Source organism: Carassius auratus, chromosome 43 (assembly GCF_003368295.1).
Source record: "Carassius auratus strain Wakin chromosome 43, ASM336829v1, whole genome shotgun sequence".
NCBI classification, from domain to species: Eukaryota; Metazoa; Chordata; class Actinopteri; order Cypriniformes; family Cyprinidae; genus Carassius; species Carassius auratus.
Window position 1 is genome coordinate 117501 of NC_039285.1, and position 16837 is coordinate 134337.

General features: G+C 43.7%; 2 protein-coding genes across 4 annotated transcripts in view; both read right to left on the minus strand.

Moving 5' to 3' along the window:
- The window catches only part of LOC113061330 (transient receptor potential cation channel subfamily M member 7-like), a 26814-nt gene extending 25019 nt beyond the window's left edge, over window positions 1–1795 (minus strand). Inside the window, 1 exon segment of the mRNA XM_026230355.1 lies at window positions 1593–1795. Coding sequence (XP_026086140.1) covers window positions 1593–1595 — 3 coding nt within the window. The 5' untranslated portion in view covers window positions 1596–1795.
- A 2141-nt stretch (window positions 1796–3936) lies between these two features.
- On the minus strand, window positions 3937–15341 carry LOC113061333 (signal peptide peptidase-like 2A). 3 transcript variants are annotated; one of them, XM_026230362.1, is made up of 14 exons: window positions 15030–15341; window positions 12245–12378; window positions 12014–12165; window positions 11841–11937; window positions 10984–11085; window positions 9433–9514; window positions 9265–9339; window positions 9125–9178; window positions 9001–9054; window positions 8559–8658; window positions 8384–8464; window positions 8148–8311; window positions 6190–6223; window positions 3937–4280 (listed from the first exon to the last, which is right to left on the minus strand). In XM_026230362.1, exons 1-14 carry the CDS (start codon window positions 15324–15326, stop codon window positions 4240–4242), a joined length of 1467 nt encoding a protein of 488 aa, XP_026086147.1. In that variant the 5' UTR covers window positions 15327–15341; the 3' UTR covers window positions 3937–4239. The 3 variants fall into 3 exon arrangements, with proteins under 3 accessions (XP_026086147.1, XP_026086146.1, XP_026086148.1); XM_026230361.1 differs by having other exon boundaries at window positions 3937–4304; XM_026230363.1 differs by lacking the exon at window positions 6190–6223.
- Between the last annotated feature and the right edge of the window lie 1496 nt (window positions 15342–16837).

Here is a 16837-nt window from a genome sequence, read left to right on the forward strand (position 1 = left end):
GAATAATGTCACTTTACTACAGTAAACTAGGGATGCAACGATGCACTCAACTCACGATCCGATTTGTTTAGTTTTTTTTTTAAACAAAATTATATTTAATCAAATAAATAAGTGACAAATAAAAAAAAAATCTCTTCATATAAACTAAAAATAAGGCTTTGCTTGTCTTCTGTCCATTTAAAATGAAAGGCAACCACTGCATTTCGATCATGATTCAAACAAAGATGCTGGATACATGCAACAGTTTTTAATCTTAATTAAATTGTATAATTTCGAATTTTGAAGCAAAAACAGAATGATCAGACTTCAGTTTTGTGAAACTATACATAAAACATCAGTACGAAACAGAAGCAGCAGATGAGCTGAACGAGACGCAGATCCACTCTCGGCCAGCAGGTGGAGCTTAAAGCGTTTCCTTGGTTACCGCTGTAAACAAAGCAGAGCTGCACTTATGAACTTTAATATGCAGAGAGAAAATACCATCTAAACTTTAAAGACAGTAAGCTCCCCTCAGACACACATTCATAAAAACTCCTTCCACTAACTGAATCGTAATTTGTTTTGAATCTCAACTGATTTGAAGTCACATATTTTAACTGATTTTCAACCTGCTTGCGGTTAATCATTATACCCCATCTTTACAAGAAAACATGGTTGTTTTTAATAGTGGTTCATAAAAATGTTCTCTGGGGAACCAAAAATGGTTCTTCTATTAAATGTTTTTTTTATTTTTTAAGTTTTCAGTCAGTTTGCACTAATGACAAAGGACAAACAGACGCTCATCAACACTTTTGGTCAAGTCAGTTTCAAAACATAAGACTGCAATATTATCACTTTTTATCATTTTGAGCTGCATACGAATCACTCACCATTGCTGGATTCGACCTTTTTCTTTATTTTTACTTTAACGTTACTTGATTAATCGCGCGTGTACGTGAGGACACGTGACGCTCCGTGCGCGCTCCCGCCGCCTCACTGACAGCATGCGCTGAGGGAGAGGAGCGTCGGGTTACAACTTAAATTCGTTTTCATGAACACAAACACATTTTCAAAGTATTACTGAACAGAAAAACAGCGCGACATCGAAAATCCAACGCGTGACACAAGCGTCGCAGGCATTTCCTCAGAACTCGCGCCATCCAGCATCCGCGCGCGGCGCCAACTCGGTACTTCTGTTTATCAATTCTGTTGTATTTAACTGTCATTAATGTTATCACGGCTCTCTGCGTGAAGCTGTTTAGTCCGCTAATGTCAGGGAGCGGAGAAAGCGACTGCGCGCGAGCAGCTAACGTTAAGCTAACGCGACTGTTTCCATCACCGGAGGCTATGACTGTGGACGCGCGCGATCATTGAGATCTGCGTACTACGGCAGCGTGAACGCGACGCCAGACCTCGCCGGTACCGGGGCTCGGTGCGCACACGCGTCACTCACAGCAGCTAAAGCTAGCGGCGAACCACGAGCCAGAAAGCCTCGACGCGACGCGATGCCCGAGCCTCAGCGGAGCTCAGCTGTCAGCGCGTCCGTCTCATGCAGCAAACACGCACTCGGCGCCCGCGCCACGCAAACGAAAGAAAGCGACAGGGTTCCGTACCATTCTCTTCACCGTTCAGACTCTCGAGGCGCTGATCCGGGGCGTCTAGCCATCTATCGGCGCCGTGCTGCTCGGTAAGCCTTGCAAGGAAAGCCCGGTGGCGGCGGTGGGAGTCGTGTGCGTCCGCTGCAGCTCCAGCGGAAGGTGGATTTTTCATAATTGTGCGACTCCGGACTGACGCGGCGTGACGGAGTCGGGTTTGAGCCCGTCCCCCCGCTGAGTCAGCCTGCAGCGCGTCACATGCGCGTCACATGCTCGGGGCGGAGCGGCCTCGCGTCTCACGCTAGCCTACAGACACACTGCTGGAAGTGTGTGTGTGTGTATGTGTGTGTGAGAGAGAGAGAAGTTGTACAGGAGTATGGTGATGATCATCCGGAACAATATTAATCCTCACAGCACAAGAAATCCAAGATCCATGACTAAGACTCACTCACACTTAACACACACGCATACTCTCACTAACACACTTCACACTTTCTTTCACTCACACTCTAACACTCTCACTCACTCACACTTAGCACACACACACACACATACTCTCACTCACACTCTAACACACACATACTCTCACTCACACACACACACAGACACTTCAATTCTGTCACCGATGGAGTTTCGGTTCCTTGCCACTGTCACCTCTGGCTTGCTTAGTTGGGGTCACTTCATCTACAGTGATATCGTTGACTTGATTGCAAATAAATGCACAGACACTATTTAACTGAACAGAGATGACATCACTGAATTCAATGATGAACTGCCTTTAACTATCATTCTGCATTATTGACACACTGTTTTCCTAATGAATGTTGTTCAGTTGCTTTGACGCAATGTATTTTGTTTTAAGCGCTATATTGTGGTGTTATCATGAGAGAACTTCATTTTAAATATTGCGGTTATCACTTACACCAGTATATCATCACACACAAAATTAACACGATATCGATAATTGTTGCTTTGAATATCACGGTTATTGTCGGTATATCGTGACACCCCTACACACACACACATACACAAACACACATACATACACAAACACTCACCAGCAGCCACTGGCAGTTTGGACAAACACACACTAACTAATACAAACACACACACTCAAGCAGACAATAAGTGTTTCTACATTTGTAGTTCACTTCTCTTTTTTCTATTTTTATAGCACTTTATACAATACTGGTGTCAAAGCAGCTTTACAGTGTCAAGTAGGAAATGTGATTGTTAATAACCCAAGAATTCAACAATAGAGTCATTTCCAGCACAAGTTCATTGAGGATTCAGTGATCATCAGTTCAGCTCTCCTTTCCTTTGCCCCAGACCAAAAAAATATGGGATGAAGTTAGAACAAGTTCAATAAAACATCATTATTGTATTTATACGGACAGAGGAGAATAGCCAAACCAAAAAGAAACAAAGAAAACACAGTGGAATGCGCGCGTGAGTGGGCTGTAGTGCCATCTAGTGGTCATCTCATGTTTCTCTGTGGCTCTGTGTGTGTGTGTGTGTGTGTGTGTGTGTGTGTGTGTGTGTGTGTGTGTGTGTGGATCGGGCAAGGCGTAAAGTGCGGAACGAAAGTAACCGAGCAAGATCGACTCGTCATTTAATGCACGCGTGTCACCCGATCCACAAATGCGTGGATTCCTTTTTGCATGAGCAATGTATGATATATTAATGCAGAACAGAACATTTATATTCGCAAACATATCTGTATGTGTACAAATCGCTGCACAATCATTTAATCCCGAATCAAATTAAAAGGCATTTGTTTGTGGTTCTTTAGATACATGTATTAAATTGATGTAGTACATTTTTGCGTGCATCTATTAATCATCTCGGGTCTAACTTCATCCCATAAAAATACATTTAGTTCTGATTCACACTGCAATCCAAACACCAATCCTAAAGATACAAAACAACTGGTGTGAGTTTATTTGCATTTATATGACATTTCTAAAAGACATGTTCACGTGGTGCGTAAAATGAACTCTGGAGCAGTTCCACTGAAATAGGAGCACACAAACAGGATGTGATGTCACAACGTGACCCCAGAGACAGGATGCTCACACATACCTGGTTCTGTCTTCCTGCTGCTGTTTCACTCTTTATGTTATAATCTCTAAAGAGTTATTAGCTGGTCAAATACCTCCATGTGTTAGAGGTTTGACATGTGAAGCTATGACCGACTGATACTGTTAAATGTACAGATCAAATTGGTTTGGCACAAATAACTTTTTGAAATATGCTGATTTCAGAATTACATGCAACAGTCAAAGAACCACCACATACTAATATGAGCAACACAGTCTTCTAGTTCCACTGAGCTCTCGACTGATGAAGACGTGTAAACACACAGTTTTCAGATTTGTATTTATTCAGATTACAGAGAAAGAGAGTTAGACTGGTCATCAGGTTTTTGTCAAATATCCCCAAAATTAAAAAATGATTACATTAAAAAAGTGAAAGACAAAAAACAGCAGGTTGATCTGGTTAAGGCCCCTTATAGAGTAATTTTCAGACAGTCTGATGTTTTAGTAAAGTGTCCCAGTGTGATGATGATCGGTCACACACACACACACACACACACACACACACACACACACGACTCTCATCAGATCCAGCTGTGTGTCACAGGAAACACTGGTCAGTGTGAGTCTCAGCAGCTCCTCAGTCCAGCGGTGCGTCCGGCGTCTCCCTCTGAAGAGACAGAGACAGGAGTTACTGGAACAGAGAGAGCAGCATTACACTCACATCCACTGAAACACACTCACATACAACAAAAGATTGTTCTACCAGCAGCATGAAAACAACATCTGTAAATGTGTTTTCATTTTAGTTTTGATACAATGAGACTTACTCATGAACAATATTCTCATGCAGCATGATTCATCAATAACTTTCATGGAAAAATTCAAAACTAACATTAAAAAATACAAGAACTTTTGAAACCACAAGTATGCAAAAGAAAAAAACATGATTTATACATAGATATTAATGCTTATATATATATATATATATATATATATATATATATATATGTACACACACACACACAGGTGCTGGTAATATAATTAGAATATATTTGAATATTCAAATGTTTATTTTAATTTTGCTGATTATAACCACCAACTAAGGAAAATCCCCAAATTCAATATCTCAGAAAATTAGAATATAATTTAAGACTAATGCAAAGAAAGGATTTTTAGAAATCTTGTCCAACTGAAAAGTATGAACATGTAAAGTATGAGCAAGTACAGCACTCAATACTGAGTTGTGTCTCTTTTGTCTGAATGACTGCAGCAATGCGGCGTGGCATGGAGTGGATCAGTCTGTGGCACTGCTCAGGTGTTATGAGAGACCAGGTGTCTCTGATAGTGGCCTTCAGCTCTTCTGCATTCTTGGGTCTGATATATCACATCTTCCTCTTCACAATACCCCATAGATTCTCTCTGGGGTTAAGGTCAGGAGAGTTTGCTGGCCAATTAAGAACAGGGATACCATGGTCCTTAAACCAGGTACTGGTAGCTTTGGCTCTGTGTGCAGGTGAGAGTCCTGTTGGGAAATGAAATCTGCATCTCCATAAAGTTGGTCAGCAGCAGGAAGCGAGAAGTGCTCTAAAACATCCTGGTATACGGCTGTGTTGACCTTTGACCTCATAAAATACTGTAGACCAACACCAGCAGATGACATGGCACCCCAAACCATCACTGACTGTGGAAACTTTACACTGGACTCAAGCAACGTGGATTGTGTGTCTCTCCTCTCTTCCTCCAGACTCTGGGACCCTGATTTACTTTCATCAGAGAACATAACTGTGGAGCACTCAGCAGCCGTCCAGTCCTTTCTGAAGTGAGACGCTTCTGACGCTGTCTGTTGTTCAAGAGTGTCTTGACACAAGGAATGTGAAGCTGAAACCATGTCTTGCAGAGTGCAAGGTGTCAAAGGTCGTCTTTTGGACAACTGTCAGGTCAGCATGATTGTGTGACCTACAGAACTAGACTGAGAGAACATTTAAAGGCTTTGCAGGTGTTTTGAGTTAATTATCTGATTACAGTGTGGCACCAGGTGTCTTCAATATTGAACCTTTTCACAATATTCTAATTTTCTGAGATACTGAATTTGGGATTTTCCTTAGTTGTCAGTTATAATCATCAGAATTAACAGAAATAAACATTTGAAATATATCAGTCTGTGTGTAATGAACATAATATACAAGTTTCACTTTTTGAATGGAATTAGAGAAATAGATCAACTTTTTGATTATATCTAATTATATGACCAGCACCTGTACAAACACACACACACACACACACACACACACACACATTTTAAACGATATATTGGTATCTATATCTACACTTGACAGTGTGTTAGTTGAATCAAACTAGCAGGAGAGAAACTGAAATAAATCAGATAAACATGCTGGAGAAACAGAAGCAGCTCATCTAGACGTGTACTGTAGCGCCACCGTGTGGTGAACACGTGCACTACAGGAAGTGACGCATTAGAGCAGGAAGCAGCAGGAACACATGCAGACAGACAGACAGACAGAGGGCAGCACTGAGCAGAAGTGATGGAGGAGGAGGAGGAAAACAAGAGCTCAAACCTGATAACAAGGGCTTCCTAGACTCGTCCAGGACCTGATGGAGATCAAGTCACATTTCAAGTCTTACAACACAGCATACACACACATATATGTGTTTCTTGGATAACACACCTCTCTCTCACACACACACAGAAGTCCCCGTCCAGAAACACAGATACATTATTATTGTTTAGGCAAATATGCTGAGACTTTAAAAACTTTAGCTTGCTCTTAGTTGCAGACTTACAGTGCATTTAAGGTTTATGCATTCCCTGGAATCGAACCCATGAACATCTGCTGCTGATTAACTCAGACCACTGTTTGTCTCCAGTAAAAGAGTAAAGATGATTTTTAGCTGAAGCTGTGCTACTCTGTGTATCATAATATACAAGTCAATAGCTACCGTCACTTTAAGAGTCAAATAAATCATATCAGGGAACATTAAATGACTCCTGTGTCTCCTGATGATATTCTGAGATCTTATGATCGGAACTGATCATTACTGTATGTACAGCATTATTACTGTAAGAGAGTCAAACAGGGAAATATGATTCTTCTCTGTGAACTGATTCTTTTGGACAGTTCGGTTAATGAACTGATTCAGTTCACTCTGTTTATTTCATCACATACCTGATTCTATTATTAAAGCACACAATAATGATGTGAAACGTGGATGTTTTTCATGTCTAAAGCATATAAAGTGAATAAACTGTTCTTCATCAGCTCACCTTTCTACATAAACACAAAGACACAGACACACACTCACACACACACAGAGAGAGACTCAGACAGACACACACACACACACACACACACACACAGAGAGAGACTCAGACAGACACACACACACACACACACACACACACACAGAGAGAGACTCAGACAGACACACACACACACTCACTCATACCCACAGACACAGACAGACACACACACACACACACCGGTCAACAGTCTGGGATCAGTGAGACTTGTAATGTTTTAAAGAAGTCTCTTCTGCTCATCGACGCTGCTTTTATTTGATCAAAAAAAATCTGAAAAATACAGTAATCTTGTAAATATTATTACAATATCAAATAATGGTTTCTATTTTAATATCCTTTAAAATATTTATTTCTGTGATGCTCCGCTGTATTCTCAGCATCATTCCTCCAGTCTTCAGTGTCACATGATCTTCAGAAATCAGAATAATATGATGATTTATTATTAGAATTATCAATGATCAATCATATATGTGTTAAACTGCAATACTTTTTTCAGGATTCTTTGATGAATAAAAAGTAAAAAAGAAGAGCATTTATTCCAAATAGAAATCTTTGCGGTCACTTCTTAATTTATCACATCCTTGCTGAATGAAAGTTTTAATTTCTTAACTCCAACTTTTGAACAGTAGTGTATATTGTTAGAAAAGATTGCTATTTGATCATTGATAATTCTAATAATAAATCATCATATTATTCTGATTTCTGAAGATCATGTGACACTGAAGACTGGAGGAATGATGCTGAAAATACAGCGGAGCATCACAGAAATACATTACATTTGGAATTATATTACAACAGAAAAACGTTACTTTACATCGTAATAATGTTTCGCAATATTACATTTCTTCCTGTATTTTTTGATCAAATAAATTCATCTTTGATGAACAGAAGAAAACATCTTTCTGACCCCAAACTCTAGACGGTAGTGTTCATATAAACTCTAGTTTTAATCATTTAAATGCATCTTTGAAACTGTGGCAAAAACTCAATGAAGTGTTTTCGTGTCTATTTCCGCAGCGCTGAACGTCGTATGGTGCTCATGAATCTCGCACTTATTTGATCTCATAGTGAAGTTAGTTATATATTGTGTTTCCTCGAGTCTATTCTGCGGCTTTAATTCAGTGAGTGTCACTGAAGCGATCGCTGCGTGTGAGGTGAAGAACTGAAGTGTGTGTGTGTGTGTGTGTTACGAGCTCATGAATCACGTGTGGTCACCTGATACGTCCCCGAGCCGCTCCAGAAGTGTGTGAACTCCTTGCGGACGCCGGCGAGGACGGAGCTGGTCAGGAGCGTACAGGGAACCAGGTACAGCAGCGCCGGCTGACCCATCTGAGACAACAGCATCACAACGAAGGTCAGCAGCAGACCCACGGCGTACGCTGCACACACACACACACACGCCGTTAGAGCACAGTCTCTGCTGCTGGAGGATCATCAGGAGAAGCTCGTACCCACGGTGCAGGAGATGAAGTAGACTCTTCTGGAGTTCCCCATCCACACGTCAAACCTGTGACAGTAGGCCACCAGCAGACCTGCACACACACAGACACACACACATTCATCATCACGGCTCAGAGCTGCTGGCCCCGCCCCTGGCCCTAGCCCCGCCCCCGGGCAGTGTCTGACCTGGTATGATGATGTCACCGTAGCCCAGGATGGAGAACTGCATCATACACAGATTCTGAGCCAGCGCAGAGAACTGTGGGATACGCATCACCACCGGCAGCTGGACCACACACACACACACACACACACACACAGAACCATGAACACTTCACACATGCTTTCTGTATATTCTTACAGTGTGAACTATAATCTGCTGAAGGCAGAAGAAGAATTTACTGTAACGCTACTTTGAAACAATGTTTTTACAAGTAATTCTCCTTTAATTAGATGAATCGAAGGAGAATGTGTAATGATAATAGATTTATATTGTGATTCAGTAATTATATGCCACAATATAATTATAAAATATTCATAGCCATATTAAACTATTAATAACACATTTTTTTCTCTCAATTCTAAATGTGTGTGTGTGTGTGTGTGTGTGTGTGTGTGTCTGTCTCACTTTCTCGTAGGAGGTTGTTTGGTCTCCTGGAACCTCCACTACATTGCTGTCTCCCTGAAAGCAGAAGCTGTAGTTAGTGAGCCGCACATCAGTCACACACAGATCACACGAGGCTCTCGCTCACCTTCCCTCCAGCGCCGGGGCCCAGAGCCACCTGCACCATGATGCTCTCTCCGTTCTGCACACACACACACACACACACACACACACATCAGGATGAGAGCTTGAGCAGACGCTACTGAGAGCTGATCTGCTGATACTCACCGGTGTCAGGAATGGTGTGATGAAGACGAAGAAGACGTCGTAGAGCAGCAGCAGACTGAGCAGAATCACACAGATCTGCAGAACGAGCACACACACACACACACGTCACACACACGTCACACACACACAAAGACACAGCGCCGGAGTGACTCTGAGAACTCAGCTCACCTTGAAGTTTGACAGACTGATGGTTTTCAGGAAGTTCAGGCAGAAGGCGATTCCTAGCAGATCCTGAAGGATCCAGATCCACCTGCAGACATCAGAGACACGGTCAGAGACACGGACAGAGACACGGTCAGAGACACGGGACAGAGACACGGGACAGAGACACGGGACAGAGACAGAGACACGGGACAGAGACACGGGACAGAGACACGGGACAGAGACACGGTCAGAGACACGGGACAGAGACGCGGACAGAGACGCGGACAGAGACACGGGACAGAGACACGGACAGAGACACGGACAGAGACACGGACAGAGACACGGGACAGAGACACGGGACAGAGACACGGACAGAGACACGGGACAGAGACACGGAACAGAGACACGGAACAGAGACACGGACAGAGACACGGGACAGAGACACGGACAGAGACACGGACAGAGACACGGGACAGAGACACGGGACAGAGACACGGGACAGAGACACGGGACAGAGACACGGGACAGAGACACGGTCAGAGACACGGACAGAGACACGGGAAAGAGACACGGGACAGAGACACGGGACAGAGACACGGACAGAGACACGGAAACAGAGACACGGAACAGAGACACGGGACAGAGACACGGGACAGAGACACGGGACAGAGACACGGGACAGAGACACGGGACAGAGACACGGGACAGAGACACGGACAGGAGACACGGACAGAGACACGGACAGAGACACGGACAGAGACACGGATCAGAGACACGGGACAGAGACACGGGACAGAGACACGGACAGAGACACGGGACAGAGACACGGGACAGAGACACGGACAGAGACACGGACAGAGACACGGGACAGAGACACGGACAGAGACACGGACAGAGACACGGACAGAGACACGGGACAGAGACACGGACAGAGACACGGGACAGAGACACGGACAGAGACACGGACAGAGACACGGACAGAGACACGGACAGAGACACGGACAGAGACACGGGACAGAGACCGGACAGAGACACGGACAGAGACACGGGACAGAGACACGGGACAGAGACACGGACAGAGACACGGGACAGAGACACGGACAGAGACACGGACAGAGACGCTCCGATCATGTGAGACATCACTCAGACTCCGCCTCCATGCAGGAGTGCAGCAAAGTGTGAATAAAAATAGCTATCGCAACTTAAAAAAAAAAAGCTGTAATATTATTAAACAAAGATGTTGAGTATTTGATGATAAATACAGTGCATCATGTTCTGCTCGCATGGAAATAAACTCATGCAGCCTTTCAATTAATGAACTGCTCCATTGTGTTTTTATTCTGAATATCACTGTTATTACACAGTGACAGAAAACAGAAGTTATGACACAATCTGCTGTGTGTTTCAGCAGATAAAGCTCAGCACGCACGCAAACACACACTGAACACAGAAGTGAGAAACTCAGAGTGACCACAACCAATGAGAGGAGACTCATCAGAGACACTTTCAATCTGACAAACTGTGTGTGAATCAGTCTGGAGCAGATGTGTGTGTGTGTGTGTGTGTGTGTGAGACCTGTCGTCGTTGCGGTACACTCCCCAGATGACAGACAGCGTGATGCAGAAGGCGGCGATCAGCAGTGAACGTACTGACACACTTCTCTCTCCACAGGAAACACTGGAGAAACAAGTTCAGAGGCGGAGTCAGAGGCGGAGCTCAGTGACATCAGCAGAAGAACAAACCCTGCTGCTCCAGTGCTGCTCATATAATAATGCTATCAACCTTTTAGTATTTAACACACGCTTCGCTCATATTCCACAAAGACTTTATAATGAGGTTTAGTTCACATGTGTCGACTGAGAGAGGAAGGTTTATTTGTAAAGAGCAGTTCACACAACATTTCAAGATTACGTTTCATTGAAAATAAATTCAGTTCATAATATACTGTGTGTGTGTGTGTGCATGTGTGTGTGCGAGAGAGTGTGCATGCACATGAGCGTTTGTGCAAGTGTGTGTGAGTGTGCATGCATGTGAGTGTGTGAGAGAGTGTGCATGCACGTGAGTGTGTGTGTGTGTGTGTGAGTGTGCATGCACGTGAGTGTGTGTGTGTATGTGCGAGTGCATGTGTGTGTGTGTGTGTGTGTATGTGCGAGTGCATGTGTGTGTGTGTGTGTGCCTGTATGTGCGAGTGTGTGTGTGTGTGAGAGAGAGTGTGCATGCACGTGAGCGTTTGAGTGTGTGCACGTGTGTGTGAGTGCGTGTGTGTGAACGTGTGTTTGCGAGTGTGTGTGAGTGTGTGCGAGTGAGTGTGCGTGTGTGCGCATGCACCTGAGCGTTTGAATGTGTGTGTGTGTGTGTGCGAATGTGTGCGTGCGTGTGTGTGTGTGTGTCTATATGTGTGTGTGAGTGTGTGTGTGTGTGTGTTTTCTGACCTGAGTGTGCTGCAGCCCAGTGCAGTCATCAGTGAATCCAGGCAGTTATAGAGCGCTGACGCTGAGGCCAGGCAGAATATGACGATAATCACATAAACTGCAGGAGAAACAAGCATCAGTCAGTCTCATCCTTCGCTTCATGAACACTAATATTATAAAGCAGCAGGACTCACCGAGCCAGCGATAGAAGAAGTACATGAGCACCAGCATCACACACATCATGGCCACGAACAGCAGCACCTTCAGAGGAGAGTAGAGCGAGACCTCACTGCTGTCAGAGAGTCCCTGAGCCGCGTCACACTCAGACCCCGGGGCCTGCTTCAGCCTGAGCACACACACACACACACACACACCGGTCAACACCTGATCCACACGGGAGCTAACGATGATGACCAGCTACTCACTTCTCGGCCGCGCCGCTCCAGAATCCCCCCATCATCACCGTGAACACAGCGATCAGAAACATGACGATGATGCTGGCGTCAAACGGAGGAAGAGGAGGAGCGTATAACCTCACCTCCATCCCCTGAGGAAACACCTGAGAGGAACACCACCAGCTCATGATTCTGTTAACTGTTCTGCAGGGTTTACCAAGGTACATTTAAAACTTTTGTGAAGAAATGGAAGACTTTTTAAGAGCAAGATAATGTCAGAAATAAACTGAAGAAAACACAATGTGTCAGTATGATCTCTAAATAGAAATGTGTAACTGATCTCCATTACATTTTCATTCATGTTACAAAACAACAACACTGAAATAACTTTAACTGTGTCTTCTGATGACATGGCTGCTGCTCTGCCTCAGTATTTCTGTCTTTTTCCAGCGCAAATCTCATAAATCAAGACACATTTACTGGAGAAACAAAGTGACTTAAAATAAGGATTCTTGTTTTCTGAGAAGCTGATCTAAATGAAGTGAATTACAGATTAAAACAAGAAAAAATATCTTCTAATGGGCCCAGAAAAAAAAAAATCTACTTCATTCAATCTGAAACAATTTTTCATTCCCCACTGACAGATATTTGTTATTTTTATCTGAATCAAAAACTCACTTCATTTTGTTAAATTTCTCAAAAATGTTTTGATATTTGTTCTGGAAAAGCAAGACATTCAACATTTAATGCCACAACTTTATGAATTCAAGACTTTCTGCTCTGATTTAAGATCTTTTCAAGGCCTTAATTTGTGGCAAAATAAGATGCTTTTTAGACCTGCAGAAACCCTGAAATCAACAATTAACTGAACTGACAATTATCTGAAGTGAATCGACACTGAACCGAATCATCACTGAACTGAAGCGAATCGTCCCTGAACTGAACTGAATCGTCCCTGAGCTGTAGTGAATCGTCCCTGAACTGAACCGTCCCTGAACTGTAGAGAATGGTCCCTGAACTGTAGAGAATCGTCCCTGAACTGAACTGAATCGTCCCTGAACTGTAGAGAATCGTCCCTGAACTGAAGCGAATCGTCCCTGAACTGAAGCGAATCGTCCCTGAACTGAAGCGAATCGTCCCTGAACTGTAGTGAATCGTCCCTGAACTGAACTGAATCGTCCCTGAACTGTAGAGAATCGTCCCTGAACTGTAGTGAATCGTCCCTGAACTGAACTGAATCGTCCCTGAACTGTAGAGAATCGTCCCTGAACTGTAGCGAATCGTCCCTGAACTGAACTGAATCGTCCCTGAACTGAAGCGAATCGTCCCTGAACTGAACTGAATCGTCCCTGAACTGAAGCGAATCGTCCCTGAACTGTAGAGAATCGTCCCTGAACTGAAGCGAATCGTCCCTGAACTGAAACGGATCGTCCCTGAACTGAAGCGGATCGTCCCTGAACTGTAGAGAATCGTCCCTGAACTGTAGAGAATCGTCCCTGAACTGAAGCGGATCGTCCCTGAACTGTAGAGAATCGTCCCTGAACTGTAGAGAATCGTCCCTGAACTGAAGCGGATCGTCCCTGAACTGAAGCGAATCATCCTGAACTGAAGCGAATCGTCCCTGAACTGAAGCGAATCATCCCTGAACTGTAGAGAATCGTCCCTGAACTGAAGCGGATCGTCCCTGAACTGTAGAGAATCGTCCCTGAACTGTAGAGAATCGTCCCTGAACTGTAGAGAATCGTCCCTGAACTGAAGCGAATCATCCTGAACTGAAGCGAATCGTCCCTGAACTGTAGAGAATCGTCCCTGAACTGTAGAGAATCGTCCCTGAACTGAAGCGGATCGTCCCTGAACTGTAGAGAATCGTCCCTGAACTGTAGAGAATCGTCCCTGAACTGTAGAGAATCGTCCCTGAACTGAAGCGGATCGTCCCTGAACTGAAGCGAATCGTCCCTGAACTGAAGCGGATCGTCCCTGAACTGAAGCGAATCGTCCCTGAACTGAAGCGGATCGTCCCTGAACTGAAGCGAATCGTCCCTGAACTGAAACGAATCGTCCCTGAACTGAAGCGGATCGTCCCTGAACTGAAGCGAATCATCCCTGAACTGAACTGAATCGTCCCTGAACTGAAGCGAATCATCCCTGAACTGAAGCGAATCGTCCCTGAACTGAAACGAATCGTCCCTGAACTGTAGAGAATCGTCCCTGAACTGAACTGAATCGTCCCTGAACTGAAGCGAATCGTCCCTGAACTGAAGCGAATCGTCCCTGAACTGAAGCGAATCATCCCTGAACTGAAGCGAATCATCCCTGAACTGAAACGAATCGTCCCTGAACTGTAGAGAATCGTCCCTGAACTGAAGCGAATCGTCCCTGAACTGAAGCAAATCATCCTCGTCCCTGAACTGAAACGAATCGTCCCTGAACTGTAGAGAATCGTCCCTGAACTGAAGCAAATCGTCCCTGAACTGAAGCAAATCGTCCCTGAACTGAAGCGAATCATCCCTGAACTGAAACGAATCGTCCTCGTCCCTGAACTGAAACGAATCGTCCCTGAACTGTAGAGAATCGTCCCTGAACTGAAGCAAATCGTCCCTGAACTGAAGCGAATCATCCCTGAACTGAAACGAATCGTCCTCGTCCCTGAACTGAAACGAATCGTCCCTGAACTTTAGAGAATCGTCCCTGAACTGAAGCGAATCAATCAATCTGAAAACTCTAACACTGTTATTTTCCTGTTTCTCTCAGTGAAGCTGCTCTGAAACGTTGGCTCCAGTGTGAAGTGCAGAAGGAGGAGTGACTTCATCTTCACCTGCAGCGCGTCCAGGACGTCCCGGTGTCTCACCAGGGCCACAGGAATCTTCATCTTACTGAACACAGAGTTGTTTACCGTAGGCGTCAACATACTCTTGATGCTGGCGATCAGAAGCACAGACGCACCCAGATCCTGAGCGACCAGAGCCTTCTGACCGAAATCACAGCTGCCCCTCGTCACCACCACAGCCTGACCCTCCAGAGAGTCCTGCTGACCCCTCACACACAGCTGACTGGAGGTCAGGTTCAGCAGCGGATAGGCCACCTGCGCGCACACACACACACACACAGTCATGCAGCAGATTCACATACTCTGAATGGTCTCCTTCATGAATCATTGGCATGGACTTCATCACAGGAGGAAGCTGTATATGCATATGTTCATGGTTAAGGCACTTTTAGGTAAGTTGCCTGCTAATATTTCCTCATTTTTTATACAAATAGTTACCATACTAGATCTCAACAGTACATTAAGTTAAAAGTTCCAGAAGTATGTTTGGAGTTTGGAAAATGTGCTTTTACTTTCTCTGCCCCCTGGGCTTGGAATGATCTGCAAACTCTCGTCAAACTCGAGACACTACCATCCCTGTGTACTTGTCTTTAGCCAAATGTTGTAAAGAAATCTTGTGTTCTTCCTGATCTTATTTTTTTAATCAGTTGCTGTGTTCGAGTCCCTTGAGTTTTCCTCTTTTAGTTATGTTTGTATGAAACTCTTGACCAGGTCTCCCTGGAAGAAGAGATGGTGAAGTCTCAGTGAGATCCTCCTGCCTAAACAAATACAGTGTGTGTGTGTGTGTGTGTGTGTGTGCGTGTGTGCGTGCGTGCGTGTGTGTGTTTGCAGAACTTCACACACTGGATGAGAAGCAGCATTTGACTGCATTATACAGGTGCATCTCAATAAATCAGAATGTTGTGGAAAAGTATTGAGCGCACGTACAGTGAATGAACACACTTTCCAGAACGCCAACAATTCACAATTTCTTAAATTTTTTATTGGTCTTATGAAGTATTCTGATTTGTTGAGATCGTGAATTGGTGGGTTTTTGTTAAATGTGAGCCAAAATCATCACAATTAAAAGAACCAAAGACTTAAAGTATTTCAGTCTGTGTGTGCTGAACTGATTTAATACACAAGTTTCAGTTTGAGTTGAGTTACTGAAATAAATGAACTTTTCCTCGACATTCTCATTTATTGAGATGCACCTGTAAATGTAGTAAATCCTTGTTGTTCCAGATAAAGTCTGTAAGGTTGCTCATCCTAGTCTTTAATAGGCTATTAGAAACAGTAATGATGGTAGGTTATTAGTTAGATGCCAGATATTAATTATTAAGCTATGACTCTGGATAACAGATTTTTAGAATCGAGATCAAGGTTCTCCCATGATTCTGAAAACATGACATTAAACAAAAACTAAACAATACAGGCTGATTCACTTAGGGGTTTTTTTATGTTTTATTTATTGTTATAAATTAGTCTAAAATGTTATAAATTAGCCTATTAGAAATTATATATATATATTTCTTGAACTTGATTCAGTCATGTTTGAACGAGTCCTCTTGATTGAATGAAGTGTATTTCAACACTCACTGGTCACTCTACGGTCATCATGTAATATATCGGTCTTCAATCTTTATTTGAAGCGTAATGTGTTCCAAAGGTCAGCTTCTCATTCTGACTGCGGCCGCAGCTATATCAGATTATGAACTTTGACCTCTATAACTGTCGTTATTAGTATTTCATGTTAGTGACACCAGAAATGTAACCTGCTGTGTAGAGCGTTTGTGAAGCTGTTTCAAACACAAGCT